General features: G+C 40.9%; 1 protein-coding gene across 4 annotated transcripts in view; it reads left to right on the top strand.

Moving 5' to 3' along the window:
- RHOC (ras homolog family member C) overlaps positions 1 to 23,761 on the top strand; it is an 80,398-nt gene extending 56,637 nt beyond the window's left edge. For all 4 annotated transcript variants that reach the window (XM_056558298.1, XM_056558296.1, XM_056558297.1 and 1 more), the window contains exons 2-5: positions 9,987 to 10,144; positions 12,114 to 12,234; positions 13,064 to 13,194; positions 20,530 to 23,761. In XM_056558298.1, the coding sequence (XP_056414273.1) occupies positions 9,989 to 10,144; positions 12,114 to 12,234; positions 13,064 to 13,194; positions 20,530 to 20,703 (582 nt within the window). In that variant the 5' untranslated portion in view covers positions 9,987 to 9,988 and the 3' untranslated portion in view covers positions 20,704 to 23,761. The remainder of the gene's footprint in view (positions 1 to 9,986; positions 10,145 to 12,113; positions 12,235 to 13,063; positions 13,195 to 20,529) is intronic.
- Positions 23,762 to 23,979: the final 218 nt, after the last annotated feature.

Raw genomic sequence — 23,979 nt, 5'->3', positions numbered from 1 at the left:
GCACATGCTCTTTAACTGCTGATCAGTGGGGATGCAAAGAGTTTTCTTTCCACCGATCTGATGATGATGGCCAATACAAAAGAGTAACGTTCTTATCTTTTGAAAAAACATTTTAAATTGCATTGTATAGAACCAAGAACACTTTGTTTCTACAGTGCTGGCATTACTGTTATGTATTCCATGACTACTCTGCTTGCCAACACAATGCTGCCATATTTGTGATTAGAGGGGTATTCTGACGTCTGGTAGAGAATCAAAAAGTGCAGAAGCTTATAGCTAGCTTACTTGTCTGTCCCAGTTCTGAAACCACCAAAATTGTATTTGGTTTGGGGGTCTTATGAAGTACAGGACTGATTGATCAGTTGCTCAGTATAACAATTCCCAGAATGCATTGCTTTCCCTCAGTTAATCACAATTTTCCCACCTAGACTACTCCATTTCCAAAGCACTCCTACCAGTTTCCCACCCAATGCTGTTGCAGAACATCTTGTTTCACAGCAGCCTGTTGCACAATCAGTGTGGTTGCAGCACCTGCTATTCACTCCCTGTCTGCTTCTCTGCTTGGTTCATCACAAGGCTGCATAGTGCATACAGACCTTATTCTACCTAAATGTCCCAAGAAGTAAATGTGTATATGACAGGGAGATGGTAATTTAGGCTGTAGAGACTGGTCAGAGAAGATGTCCTCACCAAGAGGTGGGACTGAAGCTCAGGGACAAGATTCAGCCAAGCCCCCTGAGACAGCAGAGGAAGATGCAATGTTGTTGCAGTGAGGGAGGAAACAGGGAGCTGAAGACAATGGGGGAGATCATCAAAACCTGTCCAAAGGAAATGTTGCCCATAGCAACCAATCAGATTGCTTCTTTCATTTTGTGGAGGGCCTTGTTAAAAATGAAAGTGCTCTGATTGGTATGGGCAACTGGGCAACTTTTCCTCTGGACAGGTTTTGTTAAATCTCCCTTATTGTCTCCTCCCAGTAATAGACATTAAAGCTCTAAGCAACAGTGTAGCAATGCTATGAAGTATCCCACCCAGATGCTATCACTGTTTTAAAATTTGTATTATAGTGTTCAGTGCTGTACAGCTGTCACATCATATCCAGTACTGTATACAATACACATTATTCTATTTTTGTGCTTAATTTCATATTTTCTTATTTTGGGTTGACGTTTTGAGAGCTCTGGGACTACTTACAAGTTTTCCAGAAGATTATGGACTCAACATACTATGGATGTCCCAAAACATTAATATTGTATGTCGGGGGACCAGTGTACAATTTTCTGGTACCAGAATACCTGTTAATATAAGCTTTCAGATTTCCTGAATTGTGGCTAACAGTCATTAAAGAGGGTTTTACATCAACAGTAGTTGTTATATTATGACAACCATTATCTTCCCATATTTTATCTAAATACCCTCAATGTGTCAGCCTGACAGTGCCTAGACCATATCCTGCTCTCAGCATCAAATTGGACTGCTTGGTTTTAGCCCTCCTAGAAGGAAGCCTCTTCTAAAGCACAAAGCCAGCAAACCGTTGCGGAAGGCAAACAACTAAGTCTTGTGGTCCGATGAGACAAAGATATATTTATTTGGTTTAGGTGGAATCAAACATGTGCTGTGGGAACCAGGTCATGAGTACAAAAATAAGTGTGTCTTGCTTACAGTCAAGCATGGTGTGGGAGTGTCATGGTCTTGTGTTGCATGAGTGCTCCTGGAACTGGGGAGCTATAGTTCATTGAGGGAACCATGAATCCCAACATGAAATGTGACATGATAAAGACCCCAAACACACCTCAAAGATGACCACTGCCTTGCCAAAGAAGTGGAGAGTACAGGTGATGGACCAGCCAAGTATGTCTCCAGGCCTTAGCCCTGTTGAGCATCTGTGAGGCATCCTCAAATGGAAGGTGGGGGGAGCGCAAGGTCTCTAACATGCACCAGCTCCGTGATGTGATCAGTGAAAAAGGACTCCTGTGACAACCTGTGAAGTTCTGGTGAACTCCATGACAAAGATGCTTAAGGCAGTGCTGGAAAATAATAATGGCCATACAAAATATAGACACTTTGGCCAGCATTTATCATTGTAGGTGTAAGTGAAGCATTTTTCTACACCTTTTTTGTGTGCTGTTAATGTGTAGGAACACCAAATTTATTATATGGTCACAGAGCATTTGATACATTTTGTGTAGGTCACATTTTCTGAAATTTCTCTCTTCACATACACCTAAAAGCTAAGTAAAGTCTGGTCTAGTGTAGTTTTACAGACTTTTCAGTGGCTTTGCGCCTTTTGACAAAAAGGCGCAGTTCATAAAACCTTTCCATATCATGTGTTTTTGCCAAAATCTGTGGATTGTATCTCAAAATCAGCAGAAATGTGTAAACAAAAAGGCACCTTTTCTAGACACAAAAACTGTCTCAAGACTATGATAAATATCGGTCATTGGGCCCAATTTGGACACTTCTACTTAGAGGTATACTCACGTTTGTTGCTAAAGTTTAGACATTATTGGCTGTGTGTTATTTTGAGGGGACACAACATTGAACACTGTTATACAGGTTGTGCACTCACTACTTTACATTTATAGCAGAGAGTTAGTTCTTCAGTGTTGTCGCATGAAAAGATTATAATCAAATATTTACAAAAATGTTAGGGGTGTATTCACTTATATGATATACTGTTTAATTTCTGACCACTTGTACGTGGTTCATTGATTAGATTTCTGCTCTGCAGACGTCTATTTTCAACCTTTCAAAGCTTGAATACTGTAGTCTTTGACACACCTTGCCCTATCCCCTTTTTATAGACTGGTATGGACAGCATGGAATCTGATCCCTCAGAAAGCTGCTAGCCAGAATGTAGCGGTGGGGGTTGCGGTGTGTGTGTGTGTGTGTGTGTGTGTGTGTTTGTGTTTTTTCATTTTTAAATTTTCTTGTTTTAGTGAATGAAAAGTTAGCACAATAGGGTAGATAGTAGACTTAAAGGGGAGAAAGAAGCATTTTTCTCCAATAAGATATATATTACAGAGCTTCTTACATTCACCTGTACTATTGATTTGTGACAATTTAATTCTCCTGTTTGTTTGAGGGCTCTGTGACAACTTGCAATAATTTTTTTATGTTTAAAGAAAAGTTGTACTTCATAACTTTGGTCCAAAAGTGTGCACCAAAGTCATTTTTGAAAAAAAATTACTTTGCAAAAAATCACACATTATTCGCAAAAACACCACTTTGATTAAGTTGACTAAAAAGCTTCATAAATCTCCCCCTATACCTTCCATGGTTTGATGTGTGTTCAAAGTACAAATGTTCAGCTGTCAAACATTGTATGGTATCATATCTGCCATTTTTGACAAAGTAAAAACAGATAAACATCCTCAAAGCGTGGCAATTGGATAATTTTTATAAGGGGTTATATCCTATGATTTCTGTAGGTAATTAATAAACTACAAATGTGGCTTAAAAAATGTAAAAAAATTGACATGGCACTGTTCAGACCCCGACCACTTATTAAAATGAGCGAGTCACAGCTGAGCGAGACAATCCCATAGACTTGCATAGTAAAGTTTGTCTTGCTTAGCATGCTCTTCTCCTAGTTAGTTCTAGGTCGCGGTCTGAACACTTGGACCCCGGTCGATCAAATCTTTTGACCTGTTTCTACAACATATCAATAGTGACAGTGTACATTTAATTGTTCTACAACTTGTCAGTTCAGGTCATCAGTCTGGGTAGGACTTAAATCTGTAGTATGGACACAAAAATACACATGTAAAACCAGTGAGTATTCTAGCACCCCAGCTCTGCTCTTAGGCTAGGTTCACACTACGAAATCCTTAGCGTCAAAATCATAGCAATGGGATTCTGCTGCATGGTAATTCCCAAGCTCAGAAAATTTATGCTCAGAAAATCCAGAGGGTGAACACCTATATCAAGAGAGGTCTAATAGTTTTTTGGCTGTTTTGTGATCACACAATGAAGGATCACAAGGAGAATTTTTAGATTTTATTTAATTTTATTTTTATGATTTGGACAGGTTTGTGAACAAAGTCTGGTACTGACTAGTAATTGGTAAAATCAACAATCCGGTTTGGATAGATTGATGAAACATACATTCTGTGCAGGCAGACGTGATGCATCTTGTGGTTGAGAGTGAATTTGATATGTTGGATCAATAATGTGTTAGAAGTAGAAGCTAATCTGCTTTTAAAAGGAATGCGGTTGGAATTCTATGAATGCTTCCCTCTCTTCACTGGAGATCTCTATACATTTCCTCTGTGGCTGGATAAATAGTACGGCTGAAAAAATCCAACCACTTAGAGCTTGGGTTCAATTTCACTCTTTTTATTATATATTTATTTTTTACATAATTGTCCTTTTAGCTTTTTGAGTGAAGTTTCATTTAGTTCAAGTTGACCTATATTGTTTCTCCTGAACGTTAAATGCCTGTGTTAAATGTCATGTACGCAACTACCACTGCATTTATGGTAGAATACCAAGCACAGAGATGGTCTCCTTACTGTCATATGGGCTGTTAAGTTATGCGTTAGCTATTGTAAGTCACATATCTTTCTCACTAAGGCTACACCCTTTGACCTTCAGATACGTACTGTCATGCAGAAAATTGTAGTGCTATAGGCATGCGTATGAAGCGTCATCATGTCACAGGGGTGGGAAGTCAACAGGTGAGGTAATAGATGGGTCTTTGCAACCTTTCGTGTATACTGTTATTTAGTTGTTGGCAAGAAACCTGACAAGCTTTCCTTCTACAATGTGATTTATCTATTTATTCTCTAGTCTGTACTACTGTCTTCCTTTCCTATCGTGGCTCATATTACTTCATTAAAGGTTGTGAAATTCAGTCAAGGTTATATAACTTTGAATAAAGTCCACACCTGTCTCTGATAACAATACCGGTCCTTTTCCATCCCCTTTGTGGGTTGGATCTACATTCCAGGACGACAGTGTTTGTTCTATTGCAGGTTTTTTTGTGCCGATTCTTTTCCTTAGGGCTATAGAAGATTTGTGGTTTAACTGGATAGTTTACATGGTTTACAGGGTTTAGCTTTGCTGATACTGAAACTGTCATCTGCCAAGCCAGTCGAGTGATGTTTACTGTAGTAAAACTACAGCTCGACTGCAGCTATGCTGGAGAGAAAGTGAGTCAACAGGAGTTTACCTTCAGCTGGTCATAATCCTAAAATAACTCTCAGCTAAATGGCTATCCCACCCATCTCCTCCTTAAACCTAGATATCCGGATGATCTGAGTATGCAGGTTTATTTTTCAATGGAGACTTGGTCACAAGTGACTAACACCCCTTATATAATTTATTATTCATATGTAAAGAGTGCGGATATATTGAACTGCAGTACAGAGACACTGTTCTATCCCTCTGGTGGTACAAGTTTTCCAAGGAAAGAGAGCCACCGAGACAGACCCCAATAACCAAAAGCTTGGCAGGAGATTTAATTTACTGCCCTCAAATATGTGCAGGATACTGTGCGTGTGAACACTACCTAAGAGTGCAAACTAGAACATTCATGAAATTCACAGGCTGGCATACATAGTGTAAATTCTTCAAGGAAGTCATACTATCTATCACACTTTGGAAAACCCCAGTTTGTGGATTTTTTTTTACTTCCTGGTTTCTTAAGTGAGTACTGCATAATAGTGCACCCAACCTTGAAACGTATGTATGTTTGCAATTTTAAAATGTAAACTGTGTCTCCACGGATGTCTTATACAGCCCCTCCGTAATGCCCGTGTGACTGAGGGGTAAACAGTGCCACAGCTCATCTCGCTTAGGCAAACTCTATTTCCAGCCCTTTATATATATATATATATATATATATATATATATATATATATATATATATATTATATAATTTTGTTGCCTTCCTGAGGAAACCCCTACAGTTACATCTGGCCTACTGTAAATATTCTGGGGAACCCCCAACATGGTCCCAAGGAATCAGTGTCCCAATACCCTGGACAGAAAATACTGTATACAAACTATTACTCTAAAATATAATCATCTGCTTATCCTTGGAAGTATAAGTACATTTCCTTGTAATAACTCTGTCTTTTATATGTGAATGCATGTCACTGCAGCTTTGTGATATTGGCTCTTGCTGTTTACGTCTAATCCCTCACTATAAGCCTTTAGTGGGTAGAGTCTTGTAGTTAATATACATTGACAGACACATTCTCTTCAATTGTTTGTCTTGCTTATTGCAATGCCTTTCACACTGTTTATTCAAATCTATAAATGAATTAAACGGTTTACCAGTTTAGCTATGACGATTAGCACCGTGTTCTGCCTCGGTTTGATCTGTTTAGCTGTTCTCTTTTTCAAGGTCTAAATCCTGTTAACACAATAATATTTTAGGCTATTATATAAGACTTGCTATAGCAACGTGTTTCCAGCCTTACTTTAAAAGTGCTTGTCATGATCTTGATAAATTATTTAATCCTCCCAATTCACAACCCCCATTATGATAAACCTACCCATACTTTTTTTTTTTTCATTTCCTACCTTCTTTATTATTGTGTATCTTCAACTCAGTCTCGATCAGCTCCACAGACTGGGAAGGGGTGTTCCCCAGCAGGTGTGACATCATCTGAAGCCCTACTGGGGAGAACTTCCTCCTTTACTCTGCTACACACAGCCCAGAACATATCACCCGCAAGCGCTGCCCTCCTTGTCCTCCTGTTTGTTGCGGGCCGCCGGCGCAGACCCTCTATACTGTACGCTGTATCCCTATGCCCAAGCTGCAAAAGGTAAACAAAATAAACTTAAACGCACATTCCTATGTCGGACTTGCGCTCTTCCTGGGGACGTGAACGTTGGACAGCCGTCAGCCTATCACCGGCTGCAGCGATGTTCCAGCTCGGCCGGTGATAGGCTGAGCCCACTGTCATGTAAGAAGCCGGCTTCTTACATGACAGTGCGCTCGACCTATCACCGGCCGAGGCAGAACATCGCTGCGGCCGGTGATAGGCTGACGACTGTCAGACGTCACCCTCCCCAGGAAGCTGGTCCAGACTGATGGGGAAGGGGAGTTAAAGTTTATTTTGTTTACCTTTTGCAGCCCGGGCATAGGGATGCAGCGTACAGTATAGAGTGTCAGCGCCGGCAGCCTGCACCAAACAGGAGGACGATGAGGGCAGCGCTTGCGGGTGATATGTGAGTATTTACCCTGATAGGGGCAGCGCAGCGCTGGGCTGATCATTAATTGGGGGAGGGGCAGAACAGTGCTCGCGGGTCACATATGATTAGTTCCCCGATGTGGGGACAGTGCAGCGCTGGGCTGATAACTCATTCATTCCCGAGGGAGAGGGGCCAAACCGGTATTGTGGTATGGGCAAAAATTCATATCGTGCAGGACAAAAATTTCGGTATTCGGTATGAACTGGTATACCGCCCAGCCCTAGTCTGCTGCACTGTCTATATAGTAGAATTTCTGCGGCGGGAACATCTGGCGTGGAAATTCAAATTCTGATGTCCGCAGAAACAGTAGACTTTTTTTCTTTCTGCGGACAACGCACAGAATGCATTGCCGTTTGAGACAGCAAATTTTCGAGTGGTCCTAGCGCCGACATGTCAGACTGTCTGCATTGAGATTTTCCTTGTGAACATAGCCTAATTCTCCATTTATTATCCATTCCTGGATTTGACAGAAAAAATTAAAACTGAAAAGTGGGAATACACCCTAAAACCTCCAGGTTTTACACCAGTTAAAAGCTTAATCATTCTAATTGAATTAGGTGATAATTTAATGCATTGAATTTGATCATAAAACTGTATACCCTAAGCTCCCTCGTGGTGGCTCAAAGCAGACCGAATGTTATCATCCCACCTTGTGCAATGGATTTGGAGTTTAATATCCTACAAAATTGAGCTCGGAGTCTGAACTGGGTATATATATCACTGTGTTAATAGGTGAACATTTTACCCTGTTTGTCACTCCCTCTGAATTTGGTCCTGTCTCTTGTTTGCAGCATTTCTCACCTCCCACTTGTTTAGCTAGGAAAGTGGTTCAGGCTTTTCCTAGTCAGAAGATTTATGCACAAATTAAAAAACTGTCTCACTATCTATTGCTGCCAAATTTAAAGGGAACCAAGCATTAGATTTTTCCATTTATACCTCTTGGCAATGCATTATTTATGTAAAATCTCTATCCTCGCCATAATCTGGGGATGTTTTTTCCCCCAGGGATGGTGAGGATGTGAAGTTATAAAGTTGTCCCCTCGGCCTGATTGACAGCCTGGGTCGTCACTCTAAGCAGACGGAGCAGAGTGGTGCCGCAGACCGTCAATCACGCTGAAGAGGGCGTCACTGTGGTCAGAACGATGGGACCATGTAAGTGTAGATCCCTGCCCAGGGGACTAGTTACGAGGCGGCAGGGGAGACTTTATAACTTCAATATCCTCAACATCCCTGGGGGCAAAAACATTCACAGAGGATGGTGAGGATATTGGAGTTATAAAGTAATAAAAGGGAACCAAGCATTTGATTTTCCCATATAAGAAAAATGGTTACAAGCTGCTCACTCCTTGCCATTGTGGGCATTATAAACTCCATTCAATATTCCTACCAGCCTCCCAGATATGTTGGCGATGGAAAGGGAACCTTACTTCACATTATTTTGGTACTGCCCCAGTTGAATAGATTCTATAATGTTGTCCAAAATTCCATTCTTATGATATCTTGTTCCTGCATTTCTCTTCCCTTACATACTCATTGGGTTAATGATATCCAGAGAATGATAGAATTGACTGTATAACTTCACCATAGCGTTGACCCCGATATCTGATTGTGGACATTTGGCTTCAAGGGACCAGCTACACACAGTGCAAAGTCCACAGCTATTCTGCACCAAATCATGTAGTGTTTGTGGTACAATATGCTATGACTTTAGACTGTCTCTGAAATTAATTGGGAAAATCCACAATAGTTCTGCAGCATAAATTTACAGGTTGTGGATGTCGAATATGCACCGCAGGTCAAGTTCTGCAGATTTTGTGAAAGCATAAAAAAAAATGCCACCGGTGACTACCTTTAAAGGGGCATGCCAATCCACCAAGGGATGCCATTAATATCTGCTAGGTAGAAGTCATACCTCTGTAGCCCACATCTATTAAAATGTATGTCTAGCACCCATTATCAACATGGAACTTCTTCTTTCCAACATCTAGAATTTGAGAACATGGTTAACTGAAGCTTTTTTTTATATTTATTTATTTATTTATTTATTTTTTGCATTAGAGATGTCATAAATGTATATAAAAGGAGGCAATTTGAGTTGAAATGGAGTTTGAGTTTCTGAAAAACTAGAAGGTGACTGAATCGGTCACAGATGCTATGATTGTGCTCAGAACCTCATAGGAGGTGGGCCCCCTTCTCAGTAACCCCTTATGTGCCAGAACGGAGACTGCCCTGTGGGAGCAGTTGCCATTTTTACAGACTTAAAGGGGAACTCCGGTGGAAAACAAATGTTTTCTTTCCAGTCAGACCACAGGAACTGTCCAGAGTAGAAGCAAATCCCCACAGAAAACCTCTCCTGCTCTGGACAGTTCCTGAAACAGACAGAGGGGTCAGCAGAGAGCACTGTGGTCAGACTGGAAAGAACTACACAACTTACTCTGGAGCATATAGCAGTTAAGTGCTGGAGGGATTGAGATTTTAAAAATCTGTTTAACTTTTCTGGCACCAGTTGATTTGAAAAATGTTTTCGCACCGGAGTACCCCTTTTAGCTGTCCTTGTATTACATGATCAGCCAATCTTTTTTGGCAGCCATGTTATACTGTGTTTCTTCTGTGGGGGCTTCTGCTTCATCTTTACTTTAGTCTCAAAAACACAGTAGTTTTTCAGAAATTAAACAGATTAAAATGACTTTACTGCATTTTACTTTAAAATAGGTTTTATATGACCCTGTCCGGTAACAGGTTATTCTGTGAATGATTAAAATCTCTTATTCTCTTTGCAGCAATGGCAGCGATTCGGAAAAAGTTGGTAATTGTTGGAGATGGTGCATGCGGGAAAACCTGTCTTCTAATTGTGTTCAGCAAGGATCAGTTTCCTGAGGTGTATGTGCCAACTGTCTTCGAGAACTACATTGCTGATATTGAAGTAGATGGAAAACAGGTGAGCACCTACAAAGTGTATTCATAAAACAGCATGAAAAGACTTATTTATTCCATGTACCGTATTTTTCGCCCTATAGGATGCACCGGCATATAAGACGCACCCAATTTTAAAGGTGCAAAATCTAAAAAAAAAAAAAGATTCTGCACCCAACAGTGATCTTCAACCTGCAGACCTCCAGATGTTGCAAAACTACAACTCCCAGCATGCCCGGACAGCAAACGGCTGTCCGGTCATGCTGGGAGTTGTAGTTTTGCAACATCTGGAGGTCCGCAGGTTGAAGACCACTGGTATAGGAGGTAGTACTCACGTGTCCCCGCCGCTCCGGACCCGTCACCGCTGCCCTGGATGTCGCTCCATCGCTGTCACCGCGTCCCCGGGGTGTCCCCGACGCTCCGGACGTCTTCTTCCCCGGGATCCACGCTCTCCGTCGCCATCATCACGTCGCTACGCATGCCGATCCTATTGGATGACAGGACGGCGTGCCCGACGACGTGATGACGTCTGAGAGCGCCTGCCATGCAGGGGATCCCAGCCCGGAGCAGACACCGAGGAGGCAGGTAAGTTCCCTCCCTGTGTCCTGTAAGCAGTTCGGGACGCCGCGATTTCACCGCGGCGGTCCCGGACAGACCGACTGAGCAGCCGGGTTAGTGTCCCTTTGGCTTCAGACGCGGCGGTCAGCTTTGATGGCCGCGTCTGAAGGGTTGATACAGGGCATCACCGTGATCGGTGATGTCCTGTATTAGCCACAGGTCCCGGCAGTTGATGGCCGCAGGGACCGACCCGATAGTTGTGTATTCACCATATAAGACGCACCAACTTTTTCCCCCCAGTTCTGGGGGAGAAAAAGTGCGTCTTATACGGCGAAAAATACGGTATTTATTCTAATGTAAAAAAAAAAAATATATATATATATATATATATATATATATATATATATATATATATATATATATATATATATATATATATATATATATATATATATATATTTATATAATATTTTTTAAATATTATTATTTTTTTTCTTTTTTTTTTTTTTTTTTTTGTGCGTGTGTTGTCCCACTAGCACACTGAAATAAATGGTCTGCCAAAATATGAACAGATTTGTTTGGTCATTATCACATCATCAACCCTTTTACCAAAATGAAATTCTTAACAGAGAAAACACCCACTGTGTGCCTCATATAAAATCAGTTTTTGGGCTTAGAAAAGAAGACCTTTTTTGCAAAACTTTTGACTATCACGTGGGCCTTCCTCTAAACCTCACTGCACACAGAGGGCGGCCACCAGGTTGCCCTGTGTGTCTGCTCATAGGAGAATATGCAGGGCATTTCTCGCTGCACTGCAGATTTTGTGCAGCATGAAATACGCTACGTATAATGGCCCAGATTTATTAAACTATGTGAGAAAAAAAATTTTGATTTTTTTTTTTTTTTTTTTTCCCCACAGCGACCAATCACAGCTCAGCTAGGAGCTGTGGTAAAGTGAAAGCTGAGCTGTGATTGAGTGATTTTCCCATAGCAACCATTTTTTTCTCACATAGTTTGATAAATCTGGGCCATTGTGTGATCCTACCCTTAGAATGCAACATTCCAATTTTGCTCTGGTCATGTAAGGATGAAGAGATACCTTTTGCTAATTCTTACCAGACCTTCTTGGTTTTCAAGTTGCAGGAATTGGTTTCAGTTCAGTCTTCGTATGGGGTTTTGCTGTATACAAATACATTGTGTCTCTTAAAGAATGGCAAACCAAAAACTATCTTAGAGGAGAGTTTACATTTTAATTGGATGGCTCTTAGCTGGATTTTTGGATTCTTCTTGGTGTTTGTGCCAGTGTATACAATCTGAATGTGCTAAACGCTGAGCATCTCTCAAGTTCCACTTTTCTCTTTATCTCTCCTGCTCGTTCCTAATCCTATAATCCTTCCTCTCCTTCTGTGCAAACTAATTCGGTTATTTCAATGTAGGTGGAACTGGCTCTGTGGGACACAGCAGGACAGGAGGATTACGACAGACTGCGCCCACTCTCATACCCTGATACCGATGTTATCCTGATGTGTTTCTCAATTGACAGCCCAGACAGTTTAGGTAAGAAAATTCACACACCTGAGATAACAACTACATGGAAAAGGAAATTTGAGGCAAATTCAAAGGGGATTATTTAATTTCATGGATTGTATACAAGGGCATTGCATAGTTTCTGGTTTTTACCTCCTTTTCCTAAGATTCATGATTATTTTAATTTGGTTAAAAAAAAAAAAAAATAATAATAATAATAAATGAATACAAAATTTTAATGGATCTTAGAAACTCCTTTTGTTAACGTAGGGTAAACGTTGGGTAGAAATGAGTGCATGGCTTAAGACAATTGTGTGTGACCTATGGCTTCTCACTATAGTGTCCTTTGAATTCCCATGTCATGCACCACCTGTTCAGACCCTGTACTGCAGATAGGTGTTTCTATAAGCCACCTCATTTTAAAGGGGATATTCCATTTTATTATTATGATTATTAAAATATATAATATTATTATTTTTTTTTAATTGTGCTGGGGTGGGGCAAAAATAGAAAAATCATACCGTATTTGCTTAGCTCTGGTCCCACAAAGCTTCTCTCTTCTTCCTGCCTCTGAGAAGAGCACTGGGAGAAGGACCTGCCAGCTCAGCCGATCAGTGGCCAAGACTGGACACCGCTGGATAAGTTGTTACTCCCAAATACCCCCATCAACCCATGGAGTTAGTTGTATAACTTACCTTTATAACATTGCATAGTCAGCATGTTGGCCACCCTTTTGATATCCTACATAGAGTGGAAACAAGCCTATGACTATGTTGTTGTATTGTCCATGTATTTGTCATAGTTTCAGTTACACTTATGCCTTCTAATTTATTTTTTGTTGTTTTTTCTTTTTAAACAGAGAACATTCCAGAGAAGTGGACCCCTGAAGTAAAACATTTCTGCCCAAATGTTCCCATCATTCTAGTAGGGAACAAAAAAGATCTTAGAAATGATGAACATACCCGGAGGGAGCTAACAAAAATGAAACAAGTAAGAAGTGACCTAACCTAAAAATACAAAATATAATTCCTAAAGGGAAACTGACAACTTCTTATACATGTTAATGGTGTGGGTGAGGCAGGTTCAAATGCTGGCTACCTTCTTCAGATCTGTTGTCCCATTCCCCAGCCTGCCCTTACTGGCCCTGTGATAAATATTCATATTCCTCTCTCCAGCACATCGCTGATATGTACCGTGCGCTCAGGAAAGCAGCGCATGCATGCATGATGACACAGCACATTTTGGCAGTGTGCTTAAGAGAGGAATGAGGTTATTCATGAAGGGAGGTATATTTCAGGGCTGGTTCAGGTGGGCAAAACTGTGCAAGTAAGAGGTCACGAGTAAGCACCCTGTATTGTGGGAAACGGCCTGTTGGCCTTCTACATCTTGGAATTATGCTGTCTGATAAATAAATGGAAAATATTCCTGCTACTTAGTGAGTGCCATCTTTTACTCTGTATACAAGTACTTTACTGTTGCTACATTGGATAGAGCACCACCGAAAAGTAACTTTTAAAGTGGACGGTAAAGGCAAAGGCCCCTTTAACACTATAAAGTTGCTCCATTAAAAGACCCGTTATAAACTTCCATTAGAAAAACCTTTAAAAATGGATGTTAAACGGCTGTTACAAAATCCCATTAAAGTCTATGGGATTTTTTGATTATCCGTTAAGACCTGTTATAGCCGGTCATGAATAACGGATGTTATTTGTGACGGAAGAAAAACCGCACATGCACTAATTTTTCTTCCGTCAAAAATAACGGTGGAATAACGGCCGTTAAAATTTTAACATTGAAGTCTTTGGCAAATATATGAGCCTTTAATGTCATCGGTTTGCACCCGGTTTATAATATCTGTTATTATTTCTGAGCATGCTCAGAATAGGTGACATCAGCAGACTGCTGCAGTGCTCAGGGACTACTACTACTCCCATCATGGCACAGACTTGTTTCCGTGATGGGAGTAGGAGTTCCCCAGCTGCGGGAGTCTGCCGGTGGCTGGGGAGGCTACATTAGTGTTTGTATTACTACCCCCATCATGGAACAGACTCTGTTGCATGATGGGGGTTGTAGTACAGGGGCTGAGGGATTGATCGCACCGGGTCTCTCTTCTGGGACCCGATGCGATCAGAAGTTATTAAACAGGGGAGTGGGCGGCATGCTCCGCTCCCCTGTGATGTACAATGTATTTTTACTTTTCATTACTAAATTCCCTGCCGGGAGCCCTGAATGGCCGGTACGGAGGAGCCATTCAGGGCTCCCAGCGGGGTTTTTAAACTTAGTGTGCCTAAATACTGTATAATCACATTCCCCCTGACTTATGAATATTCATTTTCTTTCCCCCCCCCACCGCCTGCTGCCTGGTCATCTTCTAGCACTGTCACAGCGCACAACCGGGACATACCATTCCATTCCCAGCTGCTCATCTCCATATCTGACAGAGAGGAGCAACGGAGAATGGAGGGAACGGTCTCCCCTGTGCGCTGTTATAGCGCTCCATTCCCCGCCGCCACTGGTACCTGACCTGTCCCCATCACCGCCCGACTGGTACGGAGATGAGCAATGAGCAGTGGGGAATAGACTGACATGTCCCTGCTGTGCGCTCTGATTGCGCTTGGAGCAAGGCAGAAGCGTGGACATGTCAGGAACCGACAGCCGAGGTGAATGAATGAAGCAGCGCACAGGGGGACAGGTCCCTCCATTCACGGTTGCTCATCTGTCAAGTACGGAGATGAGCAGCAGGGAATGGAATGGTATGTCCCTTCTGTGCGCTGTGACAGCGCTAGAAGATGACTGGGAAGCAGGCAGGGGGGAATCATACATATGCACATGGTGGAATAAAATGAATATACTTGAGTCAGGGGGAATGTAATTATACAGTAATTAGGCACATCGTAAGTTTAAAAACCCCGCTAGGAGCCCTTAATGGCCCCTCCGTACCGGCCATTCAGGGCTCCCGGCGGGGAATTTTAAAAATGAAAGTGAAAATACATTGTACATCCCACTCCCCTGTTTAATAACTTCTGATCGCATCGGGTCTCAGAAGGGAGACCCGGTACTACAACCCCCATCATGGAACAGTCTGTTCCATGATGGGGGTAGTAGTACAAACTCTAATGTAGCCTCTTTTGTCCATACCGGAATGAAGGGGGCAACGGATATGAAAAAGGTAACCTGTTTCCGAATAGGCATCACCTGCACTATTAACCTATGTTAGCAGGTTAGTGGAGGTGATCTTGTCATTTTCCCTTTTTTATAGGTGTTGTCTGGTTTAGACAACACTTATGTCCCTTAGCATGTGCTGATCAGCTGTTATAAACACTAGAAAGCCTAGTGTTCCTACATGGATGCACTGTGTCATCCAGACAGATGTGCTACTTGTTGCAGTTCTCCCCAAATGTATGTATACGTATGTTATTCATTATTGTTATACAACATAGGATAGCATAATCTGCTGTAATTTTCTATAGAGTTGGTTGGCCATATCAAAAACGTATACAGCTGAAATTTTTTAGCCTATGTGTTTCAATGGGATTCCGCAGTCCTATTCAGACAGCAGAATTTCCATCAGACTTATATTTTGCGGAATTCCACTGTGGAATCCCATTGAAGTCAATGGGGCTTGAATTTCGGCTGAATTCTATGTTCTGAGAACACAAATTCTGCCTCAATTAATTCCTTTCAGCGTGCTTTGCTGAACAGAATTTTTGTGGAATTGTAAATATTCCACCGTGTGAACATACCCTTAAAGATGTCCAGTGCTGAGAAATCTATCCCCTATCCACATGGGCCGCTCTGCGCTGCTAGAGTGCTTTTTGTACACAGCAGGTCAGCTGGTAAAAACAAGCCCCCTCCATTCATCTCTATGGGAGAGGCGGAGACAAACGTTGTGTCTCCGCCTCTCCCATAGAGATGAATGGCGGAGGCTTGTTTGTACCAGCTGACCTGCTGTGTGTGTTAGGGCCGAGTCAGGGCCCCATACGGGAGACTGCGAGGAGTCCCAGCATTCGGACCCCCTGCGATCAGATATTTTTACATTTCTTGGCACTGGACATGTTTTTCTTTAATTCTTTCATTAAAGCGCTTTCAGAGCTGCCCTAATATTATGATGCACAGGTATAAATACAGTTGCAAAATAAATAAAAATTTTGCAACAAAATTTCTGAATATTTTTAAGTCACAACAATAAAAAAATGTATCACCCCCATTAAAGGATGTAATATATATTCTTTCTGTAAACACAATTCGACAGCCGTAATTATATCTTACATTTACCTAGCTTTTTGTACTATGAGCTGTACTTTCCATCTGCACCATTTTAACATTCATATCAATTAGAGCTGCTGTACGTATACCTTTTTTTTTTTTCTGCATTTGTCTAATCTAAGTAAAAATTGGCTATAGTAGTAGGTACTCACAAAAGTACAGTGTATGCCTTGTTTGAAGAAGGAATCTTGTGATCGCACATTTATGCAGGCCAGTGCACTGCCTACAACATTTGGTAGCAGTTGTGTTGGTGGAAGCAGTAATTGCATCTTAAATGCATCTCCCAGAGTTTGGTTTTCCAAATGCACCATCTCTTAAAGGGGTACTCCACTGGAAAACCTTTTCTTATAAATATACAGGTGTCAGAAAGTTAAACAGATTTGTAAATTACTTCTATTAAAAAATCTTAATCCTTCCAGTACTTATCAGATGCTGAATGCTCCAGAGGAAGTTATTTTCTTTTTGAAGTTGCTTTCTTTTTGACCACAGTGCTCTCTGCTGACACCTCTGTCCATGTAAGGAACTCTCCGGAGCAGGATAGGTTTGCTATGGGGATTTGCTCCTACTCTGACAACTCTGTCCATTTTAGGAACTGTCCAGACAGAAAGGAAATTCAAAAAAGAAAAGAACTTCCTCTGTAGTATACAACAGCTAAGTACTGGAAAGATTCAGATTTTTTTAACAGAAGTCATTTACAAATATGTTTTAAGTTTCTGACATCAGTTTATTTAAAATAAAATGTTTTCCAGTGGAGTACCCCTTTTAAGGTATGCTAACTGGGCATCTTTGATGACCCTTTTGCTATTCTGCAGATTTATTTTATGCTTGTAATGCATTCTTCTGCTCCATTCTGGAATAATATGGTTAATAATGCTACTGTGAAACACAAGCTGTTTTAAAAAACAAACACTTCCCTTTGGTCACTTCTGGTCCGGTGCTGATTCGCTGTGTGGTCTTTAACAGAAGTGCAAGATAAAGTATTGACTGCAGTGCCCCAAGCAGAGTGTATATAATGACATTGGGGTTAATGAAGGAACGCTAGCGGAGGGGTGTGTATTTTAATGATTTATTTTTATGTATCCTCGCACTCCCTAGTCAAGTTTGAGAAAAGCCTGGACAACCCCTGCAACATGTATATATTTCTAAATTAAATGGAAAAAAAAAAAAATGACCTCATCAAAGTGACTAAGGGAGGGGTGGAGATACTATATAGCGTAGTGTTCCATACATCTCAGAGTATCCAATGTGCACACCTCTAGTGCTAAATATACAAAATAGATCCAACAGTGTCAAGAACAGGGCATCAATTTGCCCATATTAACAAAAATTCTGCTTCATAAAGGTAAGGATCAAATCATAATCCATATGATCACCTACACACACACACACACACACACACACAATATAAATATATATATATATATACACACACACACATGTCCTTCTCAAAAAATTAGCATATTGTGCTAAAGTTCATTATTTTCCATAATGTAATGATAAAAATTAAACTTTCATATATTTTAGATTCATTGCACACCAACTGAAATATTTCAGGTCTTTTATTGTTTTAATACTGATGATTTTGGCATACAGCTCATGAAAACCCAAAATTCCTATCTCAAAAAATTAGCACATTTCATCCGACCAATAAAAGAAAAGTGTTTTTAATACAAAAAAAGTCATCCTTCAAATAATTATGTTCAGTTATGCACTCAATACTTGGTCGGGAATTATTTTGCAGAAATGACTGCTTCAATGTGGCGTGGCATGGAGGCAATAAGCCTGTGGCACTGCTGAGGTGTTATGGAGGCCCAGGATGCTTCAATAGTGGCCTTAAGCTCATCCAGAGTGTTGGGTCTTGCGTCTCTCAACTTTGTCTTCACAATATCCCACAGATTCTCTATGGGGTTCAGGTCAGGAGAGTTGGCAGGCCAATTGAGCACAGTAATACCATGGCCAGTAAACCATTTACCAGTGGTTTTGGCACTGTGAGCAGGTGCCAGGTTGTGCTGAAAAATTAAATCTTCATCTCCATAAAGCTTTTCATCAGCTGGAAGCATGAAGTGCTCCAAAATCTCCTGAGAGCTAGCTGCATTGACCCTGCCCTTAATAAAACACCAGTGGACCAACACCAGCAGCTGACATGGCACCCCAGACCATCACTGACTGTGGGTACTTGACACTGGACTTCAGGCATTTTGGCATTTCCTTCTCCCCAGTCTTCCTCCAGACTCTGGCACCTTGATTTCCGAATGACATGCAAAATTTGCTTTCATCCGAAAAAAGTACTTTGGACCACTGAGCAACAGTCCAGTGCTGCTTCTCTGTAGCCCAGGTCATGGACTTCTGCCGCTGTTTCTGGTTCAAAGGTGGCTTGACCTGGGGAATGCGGCACCTGTAGCCCGTTTCCTGCACACGCCTGTGCACGGTGGCTCTGGATGTTTCTACTCCAGACTCAGTCCACTGCTTCCGCAGGTCCCCCAAGGTCTGGAATCGGTCCTTCTCCACAATCTTCCTCAGGGTCCGGTCACCTCTTCTCGTTGTGGAGCGTTTTCTGCCACATTTTTTCCTTCCCACTGAGGTGCCTTGGTACTGCACTCTGGGAACAGCCTATTTGTACAGAAATTTCTTTCTGTGTCTTACCCTCTTGCTTGAGGGTGTCAATGATGGCCTTCCGGACAGCAGTCAGGTCGGCAGTCTTACCCATGATTGCGGTTTTGAGTAATGAACCAGGCTGGGAGTTTTTAAAAGCCTCAGGAATCTTTTGCAGGTGTTTAGAGTTAATAAGTTGATTCATATGATTAGGTTAATAGCTCGTTTAGAGAACCTTTTCATGATATGCTAATTTTTTGAGATAGGAATTTTGGGTTTTCATGAGCTGTATGCCAAAATCATCAGTATTAAAACAATAAAAGACCTGAAATATTTCAGTTGGTGTGCAATGAATCTAAAATATATGAAAGTTAAATTTTTATCATTACATTATGGAAAATAATGAACTTTAGCACAATATGCTAATTTTTTGAGAAGGACCTGTGTGTGTGTGTGTGTGTGTGTGTGTGTGTGTATATGTGTGTGTATATGTGTGTGTAATACAGACAAAGAATAAGTCAGCCAGCACTTTAGTTGATACCAAACTATTATATGGACCTGGCCTAAAGGTGCACGCTACTAGGCTAGATATACAGCAACAGAAGAATGCAGCAGCACACTGCCAGCACAAGGATATAGATGCAACATGAATATGCAGTTAAAACATGGAGAGCTATACAGCTATGGTGTAATAGATGCAAATGTGAAACTATGAAATAGTGAGGCACTTAGCTCGCAAATTTGTCTCCGCCGGCGGTCAAATAGCTTGGACCGTCCCACCGCGATAAGGTAGCCTCCTGGGACCGTCCCACCGTCCCAGGAGGCTACCTTATCGCGGTGGGACGGTCCAAGCTATTTGACCGCCGGCGGAGACAAATTTGCGAGCTAAGTGCCTCACTATTTCATAGTTTCACATTTGCATCTATTACACCATAGCTGTATAGCTCTCCATGTTTTAACTGCATATTCATGTTGCATCTATATCCTTGTGCTGGCAGTGTGCTGCTGCATTCTTCTGTTGCTGTATATGTGTGTATATGTGTATATATATATATATATATATATCAGCTCAGAGTAGCCACTCCCACCTCCACACATATGTGTACATACAGGTAATAGTAGACAATTACACCAGTGTTGATGTGTATGCACCCGCACAGGTGTCTCCTTGAATTAGAATACCCATACAACATGTATATATTTCTGAGTTACCCAGAATGCCTCTTCTGCAATTATAAATCATATTTAGATGTATTTCTTTTCACCTCTCACTCAGCATAGCAGATTATAGGCAACGGGCAACTTTTGTTCACGGTCAGCCCTTCTAGTGGGCATACTATAGTTAGAAAGCCTTCTTGGCATTGCTGGAGACAAATGTAGATACAAAATCACTTGTTATCGAGCAATGGTAAAGTGAGTATCATAGATGCATCCAAGAAAATTCAATGTTAATTTTACCCCCTGTAGGAGCCAGTTAAGCCAGAAGATGGAAGAGAAATGGCTAATAGAATTAATGCCTTTGGTTACCTTGAATGTTCTGCTAAGACAAAGGATGGCGTACGGGAAGTGTTTGAAATGGCAACACGGGCAGCACTGCAAGTGCGAAAACACAGGAAGAAGCAACGTTGCTCCATCCTATAAATAAAGTCCTAGAACCTTTCTGAAAAGAATAGAAGAACAAAGTGAGTAGCCTCTTTTGCTGCTGCACCACCTGCTATACAATGCCAGAGACTTCAGTAGCAGAGAGCTATATGCACCGTTTGTACTGTAAATGTATGTATCAATGGTTTTGTTTCATTTGTTTCTCCACATAAACGTCTATCTAGCGTTAGGCACGAGTGGGATTGTGGAAAAGTCTTCAGGAAGCATAGAATGTACTTGCCGTGCCTCCTTCTCTCCCCATAATCTATACTCCTTAACAGTCTTGTTTTATAAGTGAAAAGCACATGTGGGATTCTGGGAGTTTGATTATTTTTCTGTGCCATATTTTTTGTTTTAGAACCTTCTTGATCTGATCTCATCTTTGTTTGGATTTCCCCTTCTGAAATGGCTTACTAGACTTATGATGGCAATCTAGTAGCATTGGAGCAACATTGGCATAGGAAATACCATTTGTACTTGATGGGTTAGCTGTATTTGCATAGCACAATATGATCAATAAGCAAGTTGCACTATCTTGTTATCCAGGACATGGTTTCTGCACACCTTTTCATTTTCAAGTCCTCTCGGTTCTTGTGGTGGTATCATTTTTGCCCAGTTCTTTGCTACTTAAAATGAATTATTTCAGTCTTTCAGGCTTAATAGCTGCTTTATGAAATCCATGCAGTTCTTTAGCTCAAAAAGACTGACTGCTATGACCCACGGAATGTTCATAGAAACTCTGACAATGTTTGTCTTGTATATTGATAGTAATCTTCTTGTGTTAATAATAGTTCAGACTTAAACAATAAGCAGTTGTTATGTTCGAACATGCCCACATGTCACAAGATTGGTATGAGGGCAAGTTATAAGTGGTAGAAGACAAATGGGCTACAGAGACTAGAAACAGGACAGGAAATTAAACTTGGACATGAAACTTGTTGATCTTTTCTCCACTTGTTTTAGTTATGCAGCCACAGCAAACCTGCAGGTTCCTTGCCCTGTTTTTATGCCTATTGCTCACTTCCCTACAATGTGTGCCAAAATCGCACAGTCTCCTTGGACCCTTCTTTTCTGGAAGTAGCATATACGCTGTATGCTCCTACTAGACCAGGTTAAGTAAATACTACTTTGGCTCTCAGTGGGAACCAGGGCCATACCACTGCACAAGGGTATTGTTTTATTTATATATATATATATGTGTATATGAATAATATTGGGGATTAGTGGGGTTAAAGGGACAAGCCCCATAGTCCTTGTAATAAGGCACAATTTAAACCATATACAGTCATGGCCGTAAATGTTGGCCCCCCTTAATATTTTCAAGAAAATAAAATATTTCTCACAGAACAGGATTGCAGTAACACATGTTTTGCTATACACAGGTTTATTCCCTTTGTGTGTATTGGAACTATACCAAAAAAGCAAATTGGACATAATGTCACACCAAAAAATGGTCTGGACAAAATTATTGGCACCCTTAACTTAATATTTGGTTGCACACCCTCATTGTTGGCCACTTCAGAACTCTCCAGCGCTTTGTTGCCATCCATTTCTGGGTGCTTTTTGGACATATGTTTGGGATCATTGTCCTGCTGGAAGACCCAAGATCTCGGACGGAAACCCAGCTTTCTGACACTGGGCTGTACAGTGTGACCCAAAATCCAATGGTAATCCACAGATTTCATGATGCCTTGCACACATTCAAGGCACCCAGTGCCAGAGTCAGCAAATCAACCCCAAAACATAATTGAACCTCCACTATATTTCACTGTAGGTACTGTTATTTTCTTTGTAGGATGCATTCAGTTGTCGGTAAACAGTAGAATGATGTGCTTTACCAAAAAGCTCTATCTTGGTCTCATCTGTCCACAAGACGTTTTCCCAGAAGGATTTTGGCTTACTAAAGTTAATTTTTGTAAAATGTAGTCTTGCTTTTTTATGTCTGTGTCAGCAGTGGGGTCCTCCTGGGTCTCCTGCCATAGCGTTTTGTTTCATTAAAATTTCGACGGATAGTTTGCACTGACACTGATGCTCCCTGAGCCTGCAGGACAGCTTGAATAGCTTTGGAACTTGTTTGGGGCTGCTTATCCACCATCCAGACTATCATGCATGGACACCTTTTTATAAAATTTTGTCTTCCGTTCATACCCAGGGAGATTAGCTACTGTGCCGTGGGTTGCAAACGTCATGATAATGTTGCACACTGAGGACAAACTCAAATCTAGATTTGTTGAGATTGTTGATATTTTTCAACAATTTTGGTTCTCAAGTCCTCACAGTTCTCTTCTCCTCTTTCTATTGTTCATGCTTAGTGTGGCACACACACACACACACACACACACACACACACATTGCAAAGACTAAGTGAACTTCTCATTTTTATCTGCTTTCAGGTGTGAGTATTATATTGCCCACACCTGTTACTTGCCCCAGGTGAGTTTAAAGGACCATCACATGCTTGAAACAATCTTATTTATCCACAATTTTGAAAGGGTGCCAACAATTTTGTCCAGCCCATTTTTGGAGTTTGGTGTGACATTATGTCTAATGTGCTTTTTTTCCTCCCTTTTTTGGTTTAGTTCAAATACACACAAAGGGAATAACATGTGTATAGCAAAACATGTGTTACTGCAATCCTTTTCTGTGAGAAATACTTCATTTTCTTGAAAAATTTCAGGGGTGCCAACATTTACGGCCATGACTGTACTTTGCGTTTGTGGTTAAGCTAATAGCATTTTATTCTGCAAAATATTGGAGGGGGATCAACTTTTTACATTGTGTATTAAAATATTTCACTTCCTACTCCTTTGAACCAAGTCTCCCCCACACTATTGCTAAATAATGCACACATTATACACCAGCATTTTTGATAGATGGAATTACCAATTTGCAGAACCCACCTGTCTCTGTGCTTTGTCTACTGAATATTCATTTTTCCCATGCTTTGTACAACAAAACTCAGACTAGCTTTATCTTCTCTCGAGACCTTCAGCTTGTGTTCCACATTTCTGCCTTTTAAAATTCCTTTATAAAAATAAAGCTTATAATTGTAAAATAACTTTTTGTTTGTCAGTCTGTTTTTGTATTCTGTTCTCTGCCTGTAAGTTTGACACGTAACTTTTCGAATGTAAAAAAGAAAAATAAACAAATGTACAATGAGAAAATAAATGCAAACTGTGTGTCCATTCATGGGTGAAATGCGGAGGGCAAGTTTTTTTTCTTTCTTTTTCTATATGTATTTGATTGCATTTATTGTTGCATTTATTGCATCTTTAT

This window comes from Hyla sarda, chromosome 2 (assembly GCF_029499605.1).
Source record: "Hyla sarda isolate aHylSar1 chromosome 2, aHylSar1.hap1, whole genome shotgun sequence".
In the NCBI taxonomy this organism is placed as follows: domain Eukaryota; kingdom Metazoa; phylum Chordata; class Amphibia; order Anura; family Hylidae; genus Hyla; species Hyla sarda.
Note: the sequence above shows the minus strand (reverse complement) of the source record. Positions and strands in the feature narration are given on the sequence as shown.